Genomic DNA, 20,721 nt, shown 5'->3' with positions numbered 1-20,721 from the left:
GAATTTCGAGTTTCTTATCTCGATTGTTTGAAGTTCTTAAGCTAAACGTTTTAGCACTTGTAAAAGGATACTTGCAGATCATATTTTTATGTAAAGTGAGATTCATTGAGATAAGCAATTCTTCAAAGACTTCGAGTTGCTTTTCTTGTCCTCGTTTGAACAAGAATTGAGGCAAAAGATACTTTCTGTAGTTAGAATTTTAACGATCTGTTGACCAATCAAAAAATAATACAAATAGATCGATGATTTTGTAAGATGGAGATTGGTGTGCAAGATAACTAAGATGATGGTGTCATAATTTATATATATCTTGGATATGTTTAATAACATTTGCAGGTCAATTATCAGCAAATCTATATAATTATTCATAAATTAGTTTTTTTATAAGACGCAAAAAATTTCAGCTTTACGTCGGTAGTTATAAAAATCTTTAAACTCTTTGCTACATTGTTTCACTTTGAAGCGAAGGTGTATTAAATATTTTATTTGACATTCAACCCTCGAGAAATGTGCAAAATGCTAAATGAAATTCATAGCGTAAAATTTCAACTGAAATCATGAAAAGCAAAGGAATGTCACAAACGAACGCTAAGAGCTCTCCGGTCGCCATTTGCAAAATGTTTTATGTATTCGTAAGTTTCAAAATGGCGGATTAGTTTTTCAAAGACGCGTGTAATCTCCTTGAGTGAATGTTAATATGTAGGTTAAAGTTGAAATAAAATCAACCTTTTTATTTATTTCAGAATTCTGTGCTTTCATGCTTTTTCATATGAATTTATAGGTGTAATATCGTATATGTATATGATTTTTTCTAACACATATTTTTTATTCTGTGTCCAAGAGAAGTCGAGTTGGAAATTAAGTATTTTTACCCAAAGACCCTATAGCCAATATTTAATATCTGTTAAGGTAACGTAACGATGTCTTCTTGTGAATTAATTCCTATAAATAATAATTCCCAGCATTCCTTGATACAGTCCACCAGAAATATTTACTATTCCTTCTGGAGATGCTCTACCTGATAAAACTGTCAAGATTTCTTTGTCCATTCCACCTGAAACCTATACCTTCGTACGTACCTTCTGGAGTTACTCTTCCTGGGAAAATCATAATTCTCAATATTTTTGTCCATTCCTGAAACCTTTACCTTCAGCAGCTGCAGCCTTCTTCAGCGCACCCATGGAGATGCTCTTCCTGGGCGCGTCCGTGGTGTCCTTCGGCCATGCGAACTGGTTGCGGTACTCTGTGCTCACCGGGCCAGGCTCCTTTGCTGCTAGGACTTCGCCTAGGGCTGTGGTCGCCTGCGTGGAAAATATTAATGTAATGTATGATTTATTACCAATGTATTTATCACGATGCTGACTGCGTGGAATTTATTACAGAGCGATATAAGTACCTACGCATCATGATGGATTTTCCCATAGGAATTCGCTCCATTGCGACTTGACGGAAAGACAAACAACGACACTAGATTCTACAGAATCTAAGTGAAATATATTAAACATTTTTTTTAAATTGACTTCTGCTACAGATGTTGAAAATTTTTATCACGTTTCTTTTACTGGACTTTAAGGTCTTTTTTTAAACTTTTTAAAAAAACTGATTTTAAATGTTTACCTTAGGTTCAACAGTGTCAGTCCATCGTGGCTGGCGAGGACCTTCAGACTTGCTGCGCCGCCCGGCGCGGTCTGTCTCATTTCTTTGAGCGCTCTGCAAAAATAATATATTTAAAAGACCATTATAAAATTCAAAAGGAGCTTTTATATTACTTATAGTCTTATACTGGAACAAAACTAAGAATCATCTTAATTCTTCCAATGCTTCTTGAGTCAATCGTTTTAGCGATTTATGAGTTAAAACAATTATTTTTTTTAACAGATGGAATTAGTCAAAAGCTAATAAAAATTTCAATTTACTTTTTAAGGGCCCCTTTTCCCAAATTTATGTTTCTAAATCGTGTTGTTTTCATAGAAATCATCATATTTAAAATCCTAAAAAAATATATAGCACAGATAAACGTTTGATCTAGTGACTTTTTTGGATAAAAACACAATATTAAACATTACAGTAGCACTACATATTCATTCCATTCTACTTTCATTAATAGTTCAGACAGCTTCGATCCTCTAGATAAATGATATAAATGCTACTCGAAAGCCCAGCAGATATCAATCAATCAGGTCTCAAGCTACAGCTAGATATACTGAATTCATTAGTTTGGCTGTCAACAGGAACTTCTCAGACTTCTTCGATAATGAGTATTTATAAGCTAGAGGAAAATATACAGGTCCATCTATCCATATCTAAATAATATCTATCTACTTATATTGTAACGATGTGTAGATCTAATATATTTTTAACCGACTTCTTACTATCAAGTTACTTTATAAAATATACAGTTTTAATTTTAAGGTATGTAATAAAAAGTTACCTACTTGATAAAATATTTACTGTGTTTTAGTTTGAGAATTACTTAAAGATATTGATCTTTGAATCTTTAAGTAAAAAGATGAGATATTGTGTATCAAGTTATCCAAAAGACCCGATATTACAATGCTGTCTTTATATTGAAGGATTTTTAATAAAATCATAAAGCGCTCTCTTATTAGAGACAATTAATTAAAGCTTTCGAGATAATTAATGAAATCTCTTTAGACCCTGTAGTTAAAATAAAAAAAGGTACCTTTGTAGTTTGATCCGTCCTTCCCTTCATTAAAAAGTATTTTACTTTACAAGAATACGAATTACTTTTAAAACATATTTTATTCAAAAAATTTGAATTAATGGCTTGTACATTTAACAGAAAAATAAAATTTATTGTACTATTCTCTAGAGCTGAGGCATCCTATTTCCATGTATTCCAGAAATAAAGGATGAAAATGTTGAAAAGAAAAAGTAATGGATTGGTAGTTTCTTGGAATAAAGGTTTTTCAAAGCTCTTAGTAGTTAGGTCTATGAAATTTTCCAATAAAAAACCTTAGAATTGAAAACAGGAAAAACGTTGTTGTCTTACTCCACTAACATGTTAATACATAATATACCTACATAATAAAAATCAATCGCCAAATGTGTTGCTAAGCGCAATACTCGAGAGTCGAGAACAGCGACCTATTCGGCTTATTTTTTTAACGTTTTTGTTAATACACAAGTAAGGTTCTTGGAAAGAATAAACGAAAAAGGGGTAATAGGGTAAAACGAGGCAGGTAGTAGGTAGTAATTCTATATAATTAGTAATCCAGTAGAAATTTAAAGAAAGCTATTAAAATAAGGAATTCAGGTCACTCTAGGTAATGAAAATAAACTGATCTATAAAGTACGAACTTAATACTATCATTAAAACGTACGAGTCGTTTGCTGACACAGAATTTTGTACATAAAAGTATGTTTACTTGAGAGTCTTTGTTAGAAGCGCTATGTAAAAGAAAAAGAATATTTTCAACTTTTAACTCGTAAATGAAACTAAGTCATATTAAATTATTATTAAATTTCATAAAAAATATTTTATGATATTCCAAGGAGAACTTTGTAGGTATAGAACACGCTCTTTTTTCTTCTTCCATTAAAAAAAACCTGAGTCAGCAATATCTATCTATCTATCTCCTGATAATACTTTAGAATTAAAGCTTTGCTTTAAAGCTCTGTATGATGTAGATTCTAAATTAAAATAAGTAGAAGCTGAGACGTCAACCAGACAAATCTAAATCCTAGTATAAACCTAGCATAACTATTATAGTCCTAGTATAACTATTCGAATCTTTTGTAAGATCCTTTTCTTGATTTCAGATAAAAGGCGAAATTCAATAACACTGTGAAAATTGTACTTTATTTTCCCAATCTTTGAAGGTTAGACAAATACGGTTTTATTTATGTAGGCTGAACAAATCGTCCGGGATTCTAAGAATCGGATGGTTTCTCTTTCAGCATGCTTACCCTAATATAAAATATATTCGTACATTAAATAAAATTCAAATATTTATTTTATTTTATTTTATTTAACAAGACTCCAGAAAGGCTTTTGAATCGTCTAAATACTATTATTTTGTATTAACAATCAGTTCGGAAAGCAGTTTCTGCAGAAAACAGCAATCAAGAAACTCTGTAGGTACGTAGTTGTTCTTTTAAAATCATGTCAGTATAAATAATTTTGACTATTTATTCTGTAATTTTAACTAGAATAGATAGAGACGACGATAGAGATCTAGACGATAGATAGAGATCTAGAAACTTCACAAAAACATTTATTTCTACCTTTAACAGTTACTGTGTTTTAAATTTTTATTTGCCCTTGTACTTTGACTTTCACAAAGTAATTGTCACCGCCGACACTGCCGAAATAATATTAAAAATTTCTTCTTAGAGGTTATAAAATGCAATTAGTTAGTCGACCATGAAATGGATTGCGTACTTGGTGTACTTGTTTATTTTTAATGTTTAATTGTTGCTTATTTTGAGCTGGCGAACAGTTGCAAAAATATTGAAGAGTACTGGGGTAAATTTATACTCGGTATGAAATAATTTTTATTACAAAAACCCTGACTTTTATGTAAGATCCCTAATTTCGTATGTACAGGATATTGTGAACGTCAAACTCAAACTCAAAATAAAAACTGCGGCCGTTTAAATCGCACTCTTTCATTCTCAAGTATAAAACATAGATATCTCGTCCGCTTACACGAGTCGGGCAATTACCTAACTTCAATATTTCCATTCATGAGATAACTTAAACTATAGAAACATGTTTGTCATTTTCGTGCGTGTTCAACGTTATATACGATCACGTACGTACTTTAAAAATATTAAGCTGATATAAAAATATGTACATACCCGGGCTCTATCCAGGGTCTGTGGCCTGATGTAATCCGAGGGTGCTGGGTCGAACAGCTCATTCGTCTTATACGCGACACCGGGGTACTTCTTCCGACGAGGTAACGCTGGCTCGATTGCTCCTGGACAAAAGTACAACAAATTTAGTCTATGGTCACTTTTTGGCACTGTTGGTAGACCATAGAGAGTAGAAGATGGTGATGGTACGTGGAAGAAAGTATTACGAAAAGTCGTTGGATTTAGTTCTTATTGACAGCCTTTTTATTGCAGTTGTATTGTATTGTATACAGTTGGTGTAGAAGTTAGTAATTGTAAGACATGTACCTAATAAAATATTAAAAGAACCTGTAGTGTAGGTATATCTTAATCATCAAACTATAGAATGCATGACGATCTACTGCTCAAGAAAACTAAGTTCCAGTTATGAACTTGTGACACAAAATAAAGGTATAGTAAGATAGTATAGAACAAAGATACGGGAAAGTTTGTTAGTCATGTATACAGATTTGTAATTTACGACAAAGGGATGTTTAAAGAACCACTATTCAAGTGCTGTCTGGATCTTGCTTCCGTAATCATAGTGTAGTATGAGAAACCTTTTTAAATTATGGTGTATTTTCGACAAGGGACTGGATTTTTAAATCGATATATGTAATATAAGAATGTTGAAAGAAACCCATAATAATGATACTAATAATGGGGAACTTAAAAATAACATTTTAAAAATATTGTACGGCATTGAGTAATAACTACGACTCGTACCTACTTAGCGTTCTTACAGACGAACGGCAAGTTGTGAACGGCGGAGTCTTCGAAGACTGCCGTCGACATGTGGCGACGGCTGAAGTAGCCTCTGCCGTTCACAACTTGCTGTTCGTCTGTTAGAACTCTAGTCTCTTTAAGTCTCGCGTATATTTGATAAAATTATACTAAATCATTTACAAATTGCAATTAATCAACATCAAGTGTCAATTTATTTTGTATTTTAAATGATATCATTCCGCTTCCTTCCTGAATAAAGATATTAGCCGATAAATTCAAAACATGAATGAAGAAATTTATTCGTGTTTTGCATAAAATCTTGGAAGCTTTATACTTTGATGGCTTTATCTAAGCGCAGGCTCAAAAAAAACATGTACAGTAAACAAACAGATTCAACCCTCGAGTAGATAGGGCTGGCAGTCGGGAGTTAGCGATAGAGGTCTATTTAAAAAATCTACACTAATATTATAAAGAGGAAAACTTTGTTTGTTTGTTTGTTTGTTTGACTGTAATGAATAGGCTCATAAACTACTGGACCGATTTTAAAAATTCTTTCACCATTCGAAAGCTACATTATCCACGAGTAACATAGGCTAGGTTTTATCCCGGAAATCCCACGGGAACGGGAACTATGCGGGTTTTTCTTTGAAAACGCGGGCGAAGCCGCAGGCGGAAAGCTAGTATTATATACTTGTTTTAGGATTTATTTAAGTTTAAACCTACAATATTTTTTCAGATTTTATGCTAGTATTTTACAATATACAGTCTGCTCGTGACCACACTCGCTGTAAAGTGATCGAAACGTCCGCGTCGGGAGATATCCGTAAAAACGTTTTGTATTTTCAAATTCATAATATAATAATCGCGTAAAAGCGAACATAAGAAAATAGAACGAAAGCTATTTTGCTGCTATTTTTTTTAATTACAGGCATTTTCTCCACATTTTATAAATTTAAACTCTAAAACAACCATGTAATACGATCCGCTGTAGCAACCTTACCAATTGACCTTCTATTTTCAGCAGACTAAAATAAGGCACTTCAAGCGTGTCTTGTTTCATAAAAGAGCTTTGTAGCAGATTAGAAAGTCTGACTCAGGAAAGCTCTTTGAGGCTGTTTTGAACGTAAATATTGTTGAATAAGTGCTTGAGTTTAATGTTTATGTTTAATTATTAAGTATATAATGAGTACGGTGTTATATAGGTAATGCTTGTTTATAATAGGTACTCTTTCTAATGGAAATAGGACCAGAAGAGTTCAAAAGTTCCTACGTTCCTGCTATGTTTTCTGTATCTATACCAATAAAAAGCTGAAGAGTTTGTCTGTTGTTTGAACACGCTAATCTCAGGAACTACTGGTCCGATTTGAAAAATTCTTTCGGTGTTAGATAGCCCATTTATCGAGAAAGGCTGTAGGCTAAGACCAACAGGATCGGAGCCACGCGGGTAAAAACGCGTGGCACAGCTGGTAAGTAATATATAGGCTGTTTATTCAATAGCGTCTTCATCTAATTATTATCAAGTCTCTGTTATAATATGTATATGAAACAGAATAATATAGACAAAGAGTTTTTGCCATAAATAATGTACAAGGATCCCTTTGATAATGATTTATTGAACGATTCTAAAAAATGTTTACTGAAACGTATGATTTAGCAACTATAATTGTTACCTATTATAGTTCCAATTCCTATATAATAAGCTGGTACTAACTACTGTTTTATTCTCTGTGAACCCATAGGTATACATTTCAGGTAATTGCTGCATATTTAGTAATGAGTGAACTACAGGATATTAACTATTTACTTTAGTATATATTTCGTACTTCATTCTTTATTATATTCGTATAGTTTTTTGTATGCATAAATTGATGTTGTTTTTTTTTATTGCTAACAAGTTATAACTCTAAAGTACTATTTTGCCTACATTTGCTGTATTACCTCTAGCGATAGGCAGTGCGGAGGGCGGCGTAGGGGCCGGCTGCTTGACCACCCCTTGCTGCTGGTTCTGTTGTTCTTTGTACTCGTGCCATCTGTACGTGCTGCGGTACTCCGAGTGCAGCTGCGGGCAAAACATAAAGTTATAAATATGGTTAAATGTAGGTTAGAAAGTTTTTAAGGAGTATTTTTTTAAAGATGATATTTAGTGCAGAAATTGGTTTCCAGTGATTCAACATTGATTGTTTTCTTAACTGCGTTATAATATTTTCACTTAATGGTAATACATTAGTTTAAGTTTTATATATTTTAGGTTAGTCTCATGTATCTGGTCTATTTTTATTATGTGGTTGAAAGGAATGCTAATCAAGCTTTTGAAGATCTGTCTCTCATCTCTGGCCTTTTAGTCTGGCTATACTATATATACTAAATTAATAATTAAATGTACTAAATCTTTTTATTTTTTTTTTTTTTTTTTTTTTTTATTTATTAGGTTTACCAGTAATTGTTACACAAAATAAACAAGTATATAATATATGAAATTAATCTTAAAACTAAGTGTACAATTTAAGGTAGGTAAACACCACATGCATACATTTAAATTTTAAAAGGTTTTATACATGAAACAAAAAGTTAATCTAAAAACTTAAACTAAGTGATGGACAAGGTACTTAAATTTATTTAACCTAAGCGAGAACATATCTAGATCTTTAGCAAATTCATTGTAAATTCTACAGAGTCTAGGAATCGGAGAACTGGAACCAAGGACAGTCCTACGTAATGGGGCAGATAGAAGGTTAACGGGATTTCGTGGATATTTAAAAGGAACTTTAATTTTAAATTTAGATAGCAACGCCGAACAGTTAATATTACCATTTAAAATTTTAAATAAGTACATTAAGTCTAATGCGTTTCTTCTTTTATCTAAGTTTTTAATTTTGAAATGAGTTAGACGGTTATTATAGCTTCTCAATTCCTTGGATTTTCCTACCGAAAATGCAAGATGTTTTAGAAAACGCTTTTGAATTCGCTCTATTCTGAGACTGTGCACTGCATAATGAGGTCTCCACACAACAACACAGTACTCCAGTATACTGCGCACCAGCGTATTGAATAATATTATCTTGGTTTCAGCTTTTTGGAACGATTTGGTATTTCTAATAATAAAACCCAAAGATTTTGAAGCCTTTTTAATTATGGCATCAATATGAGGAACAAACGTCAATTTTTTGTCCATAATAACCCCTAAGTCTCTGATAGATTTCTCAACTTGCAAGTGAGAGCCATTCATCGTGTAATAGTGGATGATAGGATTTGTCTTACGTGTGAATGTAATGTGCGAACATTTTTTGATATTCAGCTCCATACCATTGCTTTTGCACCACGCGTACAAATTATCGATATCATGTTGCAGCAACAGAGCATCATCCGTGCTATTTATAGTCATTGTCAACTTAAGGTCATCGGCAAACATGTAAGGGGTCGAGTTAAGGAAAACATTTGGCAGATCATTTATGAAAACGTTGAACAGGACGGGCCCTAGGTGCGAACCTTGCGGCACACCTGAAGTTATATCATATATATCAGATTTATAGCCATCAACAACAACATAGAAATACCTGTTAACCAAATAGGAGTTGAGCCATTTAAGAAAATGGCCTGTGAACCCATATGAAGATAGTTTGTGAATTAGTACACTATGTGAGACTTTGTCAAAGGCTTTGCAAAAGTCCGTATATATGACATCAACTTGCCCATTAGCATCCACAGATTCAATAGTATTTTCTATGAATAGAACTAGGTTAGTACTAGTAGACCTCGCAGTAGTGAAACCGTGTTGGTAATCGGATATATATTTTTTTATGTAACTTTGAACATTTGGGCATACTATACTTTCAAAAACTTTAGCCAAAGTTGAGAGAATTGAAATGGGCCTATAATTACAAACATTATCTTTAGAGTTAGATTTATGGATGGGAACAACCCTTGTTAGCTTCCACTTATCTGGGAATATTCCAGTGCTAAGTGAAAGATTAAATATTCTATAAAGAGGAATAGCTAATTGGTCCGCACATTTCATAAGAAAAATAGGGGGTATGTTATCAGCTCCTGACCCTTTTGAAATATCAAGTTTTTTAAGCTTGGCGATAATAGTATCTTTGTCAATATATAAAGAAGGAAAACATTCAGAATTATTAATCATTACATTTAAATTGGTGGATGGCATATTTCCGTCAGGAATGTTACTGTTTGGGCAGTACACAGAGTGGAAATAAGAGCCAAACAGATTGCAAATATCCTCTCCAGTAGATGCTGAAGTCACTCCATTTGACATACATTTTGGATAGGTACTAGATCCGTTTCGCTTAGATTTTATATACGACCAAAAATACTTTGGTTGTTCCGTTATTTTATGTTCTATTCGACTTATATACAATTTATAGCATTGCTTGGACAATTGCTCACAGCGCTTGCTGCATAAACGAAGGGCTATTTTATCCATGGGGTTTCCATAAATGTTAAATTTTTTAATGTACTTGTTTTTCTCCCTAATACATCTCTCTAGTTTTTTATTAAACCATGGAGGCTTATTGCGTTTTTTGTTTAATATTGTAGGTACGAACTTTTTAATTAAACCATCCATATGCTCGTATAGAATATCGACCATCAGGTTAGGATCCTTTAGGTCCTTAAAAAGTTCCTGCCAGTTTATCAAATCTAGCTCCGAGTTAATATTCGTATAATCTGCTTTATTAAAATTAAATCTGACAGAATTGTTCGGTTCTAAGTTGCTATCCAAACTTAAATTCAATGTAATATCAAGTGGGGGATGATAAGGATCAATTTTACACAAACAATCTGTAGCTTCTGTTACAAGGCAACCAAGTACATCCACAAAAATTAAGTCCAACAATTTGTTATTAAAATTACGGACATAATTACTCTGTTTTAAATTATTTAAATGTGTAAAATCTATAAAATCTTGATATAATTTAGGATACGCGTTGGAACGAGAAACATTTAAGTGAGACCAGTCTAAACAGCTCATATTGAAATCGCCAATGAGTATTATATGCTCGTCTTTTAATTTTTCAGTAACAGAATTAAAATTATCCATAAAATGATCTAGAACTGGTTTTTGTACTGGTGGCGGTAAATATACCACACAAAATGTAATTTTAAATCTAATACCAATATTGATTGAAACCCATAGGTCCTCACAATCACTTTTAAAATTTACGAGTTCACTAACAGCGAACCTCTTTGAGACAGCAATCAGAACGCCGCCACCTTTAATTTTATTATTGAATTTAGTAAGCGTTCTATCTCGCCGGAAAACAAAATATCTATCGTCAAAAAGTTCACTGTTAACGATATCCACATTTAGCCAGGTCTCTGTCAAAACAATAACATCATACATAGAATTACATAAATTACGATAAAAATCTTCACATTTCGATCTCAAACCGCGAGTGTTTTGATAGTATATCCTTAAATTATTGAATTTTAATGCTTACTAACAATAAATATAACTTGCTTATAAATCTAAATTATACAAATCAAACTATTTTATTCAATGAGTCGATGTCTCTTATTAATATGTAATCAGTAAAGTCCGTTTTCCTCACGTAAATGCGACCACTTCTGACCCAAACATGTTTATAGCCTTTTTCTTTAGCCTTGATGCGGGTTGCTGCATGCAACGCTTTATTTGAGGGACTCAGATGTTCAGTAATATATATAGGGGATTTAACTTCATCAAACCCCAAGTATGAAGTATTTAATTTTTCAGTAACAGATTTAGAACGATTGAAGTTAATTGAGGCTGCAAGAAACGAATCTCGGCGTTTCGAAGTACTAAACTGGACAATTATAGACTTAGGACGTTTACTAGTATTGTTGGATTTCATCACACGCGTGCAGTGGGATATCTCTTCTTCCTTTACATCACTATTAATGACTTTCCCTATTTGCTTAACTATTTCAATTAGATTCTCATTTTTCTTTTGAGGAACACACTGAAGCTCGATATTGTTAGCCCGAGCCTGCTGTTCCAAATTATTAAGACGCGATGATACATCTTTCAATGTGGCTGACAGAACATCATTTTGTTCTTGCAGTTTCTTGATAATTGCTTGGTCCTCTTTTCTGTCTTTCAAGATATCCTCATATTGGAGGCTCATAAAACTCACAGAATCTCTAATATCCTTAATTTCTTCGCGCATCGGTTTAAGCTCACTATTTAACATGTCTTTCATAGCAGCTGTGAACTTTCCGATCAGCGTATCAAATTGATTTCCGATTACCTCCTGAATGATAGCACGTACACTGTCCTCAGTCATTGTTGTTGACGTTCCCGGCGGCGATTGTAAAGCTTGTCTCTTATTGCCACGAATAGTTATATTCGGATTGAAACGAACGGGTGTACTATCGTTATTTTTAGCCTTAGGTGTTAGGGAGACGCAGATAGGACATATCCACGCAGTTGGTTCACACGTTGATGAATCCAGACTCATGCATTTACAATGAAAAGATTTTTTGCATTTAATGCATTGTATATATTCTTCATTAATATCAATTAAGGAGCAGCATCCCCACTCCAATTTAGATGCAGACATAATTAAGAATTTTTTTTTATCTATCTTATTTGCTTTCACAATTTAAAGCAAAAAGGAATATGTATATAAATAATTTAATATTTTTAGAAAAGCTCTGCAATGAACGCTCCCATATAAAAGTACTTTCAGAATTCAGTCAGAATATTAATCTCGTTGAATAATGAATTTGCACAGTAAATGCTCACGATGCGTCGCAGTACGTCCCAACGTTGTGGCTAAAAGAGCTTAAGCGCCGTGCAGAACGTGTCGCTTACGCGTTTTGTTCGAGCAGATGGTTGTGATTCTCGTTCGGGTAGATAAATATGAAAAAATTCCGTTTCGATATTTATTTGATGATTAGAGCACCTTGTAGACGAAAACCAGTGCAGTTTATTTAAGCTTTAGATAGAAAACTGATTAAAGCTTATAAATTTCACAGTCACTGTAGTTTAACTTTAGAAGAAACAATTAAATATGAATTTTAAAGTAAGAACTTTTGACAACACTCTTGCACCGTTTACCGTTGAACGCAATTGACTATTATGTGTATGGTGCAAAATATAATCATTTATTTTATACTGTGTAAGTTAAATCTAAGTCACTACACTGTTAATTCACTTTTACACAGTTTATAAATCTTAATTTCAAGGAAGTCTTAAATTAGGTGATAAACTAATCAAGTAATCTGCAGGTAATGAGATTTTATGAAAGTTTCCGCCATTTTGTAATCATCCATTACACGGCTGACCTAACAGCCTAATAAATGTTTTATGGATACATTACAATTTACGGTCTGCTGTCTGGGAATTTTAATAGTGTACTGTGGGCTATCGACCATAGTATAGAATAATTAATCATAAGTGTATAATAGCACAGAATAATAACTAGTAGCATAATAGTAAGTATAAATAACAATAAGTGTATTAATTAGTAGCAAAATTATAAAATACGTATTATGCTTACTGCTAATCTAAAATATCAAACGAAGAAAAGGCATGATAATTTTATACAATACATTTTTACTATTATCACAATTAGGTTATTAACTTCATGTTTTTACATACTACGAGTATTTCACTAAAATAAATAATACTGTAAAAATTTAACCCTTATTTAACACGTTCACTGCGGCATGTCCAGTATCGGGCCATCAGCGACTACACCACAGTGCGGCGCCCAAAATCGCAGTTTTCACCGTGGTGCGGCGAGGTTTTTTATATGTTAATCAATGACTAGAAAAGAGACAAATATATTTTTGTGATCACAGTTTGAAGTAGGACTCAATTTCGTTTAAAAATCGTATGGCAAAATATTGGACTAACGCATAGAAAAGAAACCATTTCTTTTGTGTGCGGCATGTCAAATATTTTGCCATGGACAAGCACCTCATGCCGCACTGTACTGCGAGCGCGCCGCGTGTCAGTCTCGCATAGTGATGCACCAGGACCGAAGCACTTTCCTTTTGAGTTTTTTTAAATGACAATGATACCTTAGAGGCTTTAGTTTTTTTACTTTCTTTTATTTCGTAGCATAAATGCAAAAATGTGATGACAGTTGTGAAAATAATATAAAACATTAAAACAATAGTTACTGAACAAATTAAAACAAAAGTTACTGAACAATTTCCTGATAGTACTCTATCAAGTACCTTGTTTTATATGTGTTTTTTTTTGTATAGACGATCTCGTTATCTGTTAACAAACAGACTGAAATATACAAAATTGATTTATATCGATATCGATGTTTTATTTTACAGTGTTTCCCATCGCTATTACTGTAAACATGCCGTACCAACGAAGTGCGGGATGGCAAATAATTTTTCACAAAATCAGGGGTTTACATTTTCCCTCATATCTTTTAAACTATTGGGTCAAACTAAAAGCTATTTATGCGGTATATACTAGACTATATATACTATTATCTGTAAAAAAAATTTTTGAAATATCTTGAAATTTCATGAAATTATTAACCTTCAAAGTCAGAAGGTGCGATGTGATAAAAATGGCTCATGACGCACAGTGGTGAACTTGCCGATGTGAAGTATGGAAGACATGCCGCAACAACGGTAAGTTTGGCATTTTAGGTGCCGCAGTGAACGTGTTAACTACTTAGGTAGGTCTTACTAAAATGTGAACACAGAAATTTCATAGTTGTTTCATAATGTTAACTAAAAAGAAAGCATGATGCTTTTTCCATCAATAAAGAAAGAACACACAGAAGACATCATATTCCTAAGTATTACAATATCACATTCCTATGATGAAATTGATTTTAACGGATTTTAAACGCGATTTAACGCGGAATAAATCGCGTTTAAAATCCGTTAAAATCTTTAATTTCTAAATGTATAATACTCGCTTGAAATATAATACTGAAACAATTCCATGAAAGCCAGTAAATGTTAGAACTTTATGCAACGACATATCTCAAGTTAATTTAATGTTACCCGATGTAATCTTTTTGGCTCGTTACCTGACCCACTTTGGGGCTAGATTTTCTTACATAATAAGGTCGTATGCATGTCACTTGGACTTGCACGTTATGAGCTGACGTGTTTTGGGTACCGTAGGTTATGTATGTGAATAAAATATACTTTTTAGGCATGTTTAAATATTTTGAAACTTTGTATGTTTGAACTTTGTTAGAAAAAGAATAAACTTAACTGTGTATTTTATGATTGTACTGTTAACTACTTATTTGAAATTTTAATTAAAAAAATATATCTTCTCTTGCAGATAAAATCTATTTGTAAAATAACAAAAGAGTAATTAAAATTATACATTCATGCATTTAATTGTTATGTGAAATAGCAGAAACATAGGTCACAGTATATTTTAAATTATAATAACGTAGAATATCTGCAATGTATACAGAATACGACATCGGTAATGTAGAGTCAGTCAGTCAAAAACAAGCCATAAATACATAATATTTCGATCAAAATAATTTTATCAAGTTTAATCCATTTAAGTTATTACAAAGCGTCTGACTCAATATAGATTTCCACCCCCACATCACCTATTCCAAATTTATTTCCCTAAGATCTAATCTACGTTTTATCTAAAACTCATCATAATCGAAACAACAACATTTACTATTTATAACAATGATCCCATCAATTGCGTCAACTATTTGAAACAGATTAGAAATTGTCCTAGATTCCTAATTATCCTAATAATCATCAATATATAAACCAAACATGCTAGACATTATAGCGATATAAAAGGCAAGATAAAGAGAAAAGTCCATAAAACACGAAACACGTGGTGATCATCAAACGGATAAAACGACGTGAATTATCTACGGCAGTTGTGTAGGGTGGCCATTATTTCATTGTCAACATCATATTATATTTATTTATATATTTGTATAGTGTATTTAAATACCACACCTAATTTTATATTGTATTCAATTTTCCTAGTTTTAGGTGTATTGTTTGCTTTTATGTTTTTGTTTTTAATGCATTGAAGGATTTTCATTTTATTTCATATTTTTTGAGACTCCTATCTAATTACATTATTTTGTAAGTACTAATTATTTGTAAAAAGTATCAGTTGCTGAATATATGAAAATGTATCGTAGCATCTGAGTCTTAAAATTTATTTGTACTAATACCACGATTTATTTTCAAGGAATTGATCATGAAATTAATTTTTTTACACTGTAAGAAAATATAATATTACTTTTAGTTTAGCTATCTTATAAATGTAAAAAAACGAAAGCAAGCCGCCACCTTTCCTACTAATAATACCATTTCATGTAAAGGCAAGCGGATATAATATCGAAGGTTTCGCCGAAATCGCATATAATTCAGGAAATATACCTTTAGTACCCGAAAGAAATGCGTGGAAAGCTCCAGATTATAGCCCATTATATAAGATAAGCTTAATGGTTTTAGGTGTTGCTCATTTCAGTGTGTAAAGTGATGATAAACTTTAACTTTTGGGAACATTGTGGTAAGAATAATCTAATAAAATTGACTATACTCTCACTCCTACAATAATTATGAAGTAGAAACTTTTGTAATTAATATTGATAGATACTTGAAAAAAAAAAAATCGTTATTTAAGAGTTGATCTTTATTCATCGACGATAGCTATCTATTAGCTATATCAAAATAAATATAATGTAAAGTGTACTAACAATTCGTTACACTACTCCATCATTACTATGTGACAAAACATCAATATCATTCTACCCGCGACATCGCTACAGCGCGCACGCAAGAAATATCGCACGTAAAAATCAAAGTATTTACTGTTCTTACGACTCAAGTTATAATAAATAAGTGTGAAAGATGCCAACAAAAAAATGTGCAAACTGTAATAAAAATATAACTCTAAAGCAGCCAGGTCTAGAGTGTAGTAGATGTAACAAATCAGTCCACGCGTCAACCGTTTGTGCAAAGTTAACCGGCAAGCAACTGGCTGCACTTCGCAATTCTGACGGTTTGGAATGGAGCTGCGATCACTGTCTCAGTAATGTGTCTAGTCGTTCTTCCTTCTTCGTAACGCCAGACGAAAGTTCAGACGACGAGGATGCCCGCTCCAGCTCGACCCTCGATCAAAAAAAACTAGTGGCGAGTATTACACGAGAAATGCAAAAAATCATCAAGGCCGAACTCGGCGATCTAACAACCGCAATGGAACATATGAACGGACAGATGACCGATCTCGAAGAATTAGTAAAAAGGCAGGAAAATACCATCAAAACATTACTTAACAAAAACACCGACCTAATTAACAAAAATAAAAATTTAGAACTACGGATTGCGGCTGCTGAACAGCATATTAATGAAATTGATCAAAAATTGCTAGCATGTACTATTGAAATTGCAGGAATTCCAGAAGCTACCAATCAAAATTTAAATAGTGTGTTGGAAAATGTTGCCCAGAACTTACAAGTTAACATATGTGATGTACTATCATCCCGCCGCATGCCAAAACCCCAAAATCGTCCCCAACCAGGAAACATCATCGTGGAGGTGAAATCAAATGTGGTGCGTAATCAATGGCTTGCATCAGCTAAACAAAAAGAAATCACGGTTGGTGATATCTTGCCCCGATTGCCCTCAGATCAAGCGACACGTCGAGTGTTTGTCCGCGAAGCATTAACCCACCGTACAAAAACCCTCCTTTACATTGCTCAACAAAAATTAAAAGACAGTTACAAGTTTGTGTGGTGCAAGGCTGGTATTGTGTACGCTAAAAAACTTGATGATAAAAGCCGGCCATTCATAATAAGATCTTTGTCCGATATAGAATCCTTGTTATCTAAGTAAGTGGGTAATACATTGTGTCATATTATATATCTTGTATTCTACATCTAATATTAATAAGTAATAGGTATAACAAATAAAGTCTAAATTTCTTTTTCAAACATTAATGGCCAAAATAAATACATATAATCACTGTTTAGAAATATTTGATTGTTCAACAGTCAATTCATTTATTAATTGTGTACCCTTTAACCAAATAAATTTTTTATGCTTACATGTGAATATCAGGTCTTTAATAAAGAATTATACTAAACTACTAGTGCTCATAAATTCGTGTAAGTGTCCGATTGATGTTATTGTTTTAACAGAAGTAGGTATCTCTCATTCAATTTGTAATTTATATAACATACCTGGTTATAAAATGCACACTGAGCTACGATCCAAACAAAAAGGAGGTGGAATAATAGTTTATGTAAAAACTTATCTTAAATTTACTACAATACCCATCAAAAATACTAGCTTCGAATCAATTATTGGTACTTTAATGACAGCCGATAACTACTCCGTAACATTATGTGCATTTTATAGACCACCACAAACAAATAAGAACACTTTTGTGAACGAGCTATCTAATGTATTAGTTAACAATAAGACATCCAATGTAATCATACTCGGGGACGCAAATATCGACTTAAAATCATACACTGCTATTAAAAACACTTATTTTGATATGTTGTCCGAGCACGGATTCTCAATGGGAATTTCAGATTATACTCGAATCGAAATGAAGTTAGACAAAATAACAAAATCTTGTATCGACCATTTATTTACACGATTAACCACTATGAATCCGTGCACGGCCGTGGTCGATACTGTTCTGGCAGATCACCGAGTTATTCTGTTAGCTTGTGAAAGTATTCGTACGCATCATATACAGCGTGATTCCATAATGTGTAATAAAATGTTTTATGATAGTAAAATATTATTTGAGGAACTAAATAACATAGATTGGTCTGTTACAAAAAATATGTCCTGCCCTACAAACATTTACAATTTTATTCGATCCAACTTTAAATCTGCTTATGATAAATCTAGTAAAAATAAAAAAACAAATTAATATCAAAAAAGTTAAACAACCGTGGATTAAACAATATATGATAAAAATGTGCGATGAACGCGATAAATTATTTAATAAATGGAAAAAAGACTCATCAAATAAATGCCTCAGAGTAAAATATAATAAAATCCGCAATAAAATTAATAAAATATTTAAAATTAAACGAAATAAATATTATGAAAATGAAATAAAAATGAATACAAAAAATCCCCGCAAACTCTGGCAAATCATAAACTCAATATGTGGTAGGGCTGCTTTGTCAATTGATGAATTTATTACTAATGCTTTTGATACAGAAAAAGAGACGTGCGCTATCATCGCCAATAAATTTGCGAATGAATTCAGAAACGCAGTTAAAAAAATCTTACCCTCCTGTCCGAATAATCTTCTAAATGATAAAAATTACATCAGACCAACCAACGTTAGCTTCTACTTTAAAAAAGCCAACCCTAAAACTATAAAAAAGATTATTTTGAATCTTAATAGCCGAAAGGCGCCTGGTAGCGATGGCATTAGAGTAATAGACGTTAAAAGTATCTCAAGTAAAATAGCAACTGCCATTTCACATCTTATCAACACTAGTTTTCTGTCAGGAATATATCCTAATGAGTTGAAGCAAAGCTGCGTTCGTCCCATATATAAAAAAGGAAAACAAGCCGACGTAACCAACTATCGACCAATATCCCTTTTGTCGTCTATAGATAAAATCATTGAGAAATTTATAAGTGATCAAATACATCTGTTCTATTCTAAAAATAACGTAATCTGTAATAATCAATATGGTTTTCAACCACGTAAAAGCACCACTTCTCTGCTATCAGATTTTTCGGACACCGTGAACATACACCTGGATAACAAAAAACATGTTTTAGCTCTTTTCATAGACTTTTCTAGGGCTTTTGACACCTTAAATCATAAGTGTCTTATAGCAAAGTTAGAGTCCTCTGGGATCAGGGGTCCAATGTTAAAATGGTGCGAAAATTACGTCAATGATCGATCTTTCTACGTAAAAATCGACGATTCTGTGAGTCGTGTGTTACCTGTTACTGAAGGAACAGCCCAAGGGTCGGTGATCGGTCCCCTCCATTTTTATCACTTACGTAAATGACATGAATAACGTTCTTAAGCACTGCACTTCCTACCAATATGCGGATGATACTTGTTTGCTAGTTGCAAATCATAATGTTGAAAATGCTCTTGTTAAGCTACAAGAGGATTTTGATCGTATCAATAAATGGTGCCACGATAATGGTCTTGTTCTTAATGCAGATAAAACCAAATTAGTACATATTCACTCTCCGTACAATAAAACATTGTTCGATGCGAACAATGTGATAATAGCTCATAATCATTATTGTTTACATCAACATAATGTGCGCAATTGTAACTGTCCAAAAATCGAAACTGTAAGTAGTCATACGTATCTGGGACTTATAATTGACAGAAAGTTTAACTGGCAGCCACATATCAACTCTGTTTGTGATCGACTCCGAGCTATTCTAGCTAATATAAAAATTATTAAAAATAAAATGCCTTTTAAAATTTTGCTAATGCTATATAACGCCCTAGTTAATAATGTTATAAGCTACGGTATAAGTAGCTACGCCCGAACCTTTAAAAGCTATTTGAAGAACATTGAATCACTTCAACTAAGAATATTAAAACAAATAGTATCTCCTAAGATAAAAAAATTATGTAAAAATAGTAATGAAAATCTCTTTCACCATTGTAAAGTTTTGCCGGTAGAATCTTTGTTCCATTACACTATATTAAAAGAACAATTCTTTAACTTTGACCTGCAGAAAAAACTTGATAACGTAATCATTACCCGTCAACAAACTAACCAACGCTTAATCATTCCAAAAATAATTAACATATATGGTAAAAGAACAACTCGTTATTTAGTTCCTCAATTATTAAATAATCTTGATTTGAACTTAAAAAAAAACATAAATAAAAATAATGTCAAATCTAAATTAAAATTCCATTTTGTAAACAACCTGTATATTGTATAATGTGGTATAATAATTGTCTTTAACTTGTCGCGAGCACACGAGCGCGCTGTGCATCGTATTTGTCGTGGATGGATTGCTTTGCATGCCGGACAAATCTTTGTGGTTTTTGGCATGTTCAATTATGTTAAATGTATTTGTTATTGATAAATAAATAAATAAAAAAAAAAAAATCAGTAAAAATCCAATAAAAACATATATCCCTCTCACACACAAATCATGGCCACACTACAGATGATATATGTTACTCAATTA

At 32.6% G+C, this 20,721-nt stretch overlaps 2 protein-coding genes across 6 annotated transcripts in view; one reads left to right on the top strand and one right to left on the bottom strand.

Annotated features, from left to right (window-relative positions):
- Nucleotides 1–20,721, bottom strand: part of LOC149477613 (uncharacterized) — a 48,399-nt gene that overhangs the window by 13,028 nt on the left and 14,650 nt on the right. For all 5 annotated transcript variants that reach the window (XM_089710240.1, XM_089710239.1, XM_089710236.1 and 2 more), the window contains 4 exons: nt 7,525–7,645; nt 4,825–4,946; nt 1,618–1,710; nt 1,148–1,301 (listed from right to left, as the gene is read on the bottom strand). In XM_089710240.1, the coding sequence (XP_089566366.1) occupies nt 1,148–1,301; nt 1,618–1,710; nt 4,825–4,946; nt 7,525–7,645 (490 nt within the window). The remainder of the gene's footprint in view (nt 1–1,147; nt 1,302–1,617; nt 1,711–4,824; nt 4,947–7,524; nt 7,646–20,721) is intronic.
- On the top strand, nt 16,362–17,400 carry LOC149477614 (uncharacterized). Its single transcript, XM_089710400.1, has one exon. It carries the CDS (start codon nt 16,417–16,419, stop codon nt 17,398–17,400), a length of 984 nt encoding a protein of 327 aa, XP_089566526.1. The 5' UTR covers nt 16,362–16,416.

Source organism: Colias philodice, chromosome 24 (genome assembly GCF_061535455.1).
Source record: "Colias philodice isolate Cphi_HAF_F1 chromosome 24, ilColPhil1 Martin Lab GWU primary, whole genome shotgun sequence".
In the NCBI taxonomy this organism is placed as follows: domain Eukaryota; kingdom Metazoa; phylum Arthropoda; class Insecta; order Lepidoptera; family Pieridae; genus Colias; species Colias philodice.
This window is presented reverse-complemented; position numbering and strand designations above follow the sequence as displayed.

Coding starts and splice junctions, on each gene's coding strand:
- LOC149477614 (XM_089710400.1), top strand. CDS start 16,417: ATGCCAACAAAAAAATGTGCAAACTGTAATAAAAATATAACTCTAAAG.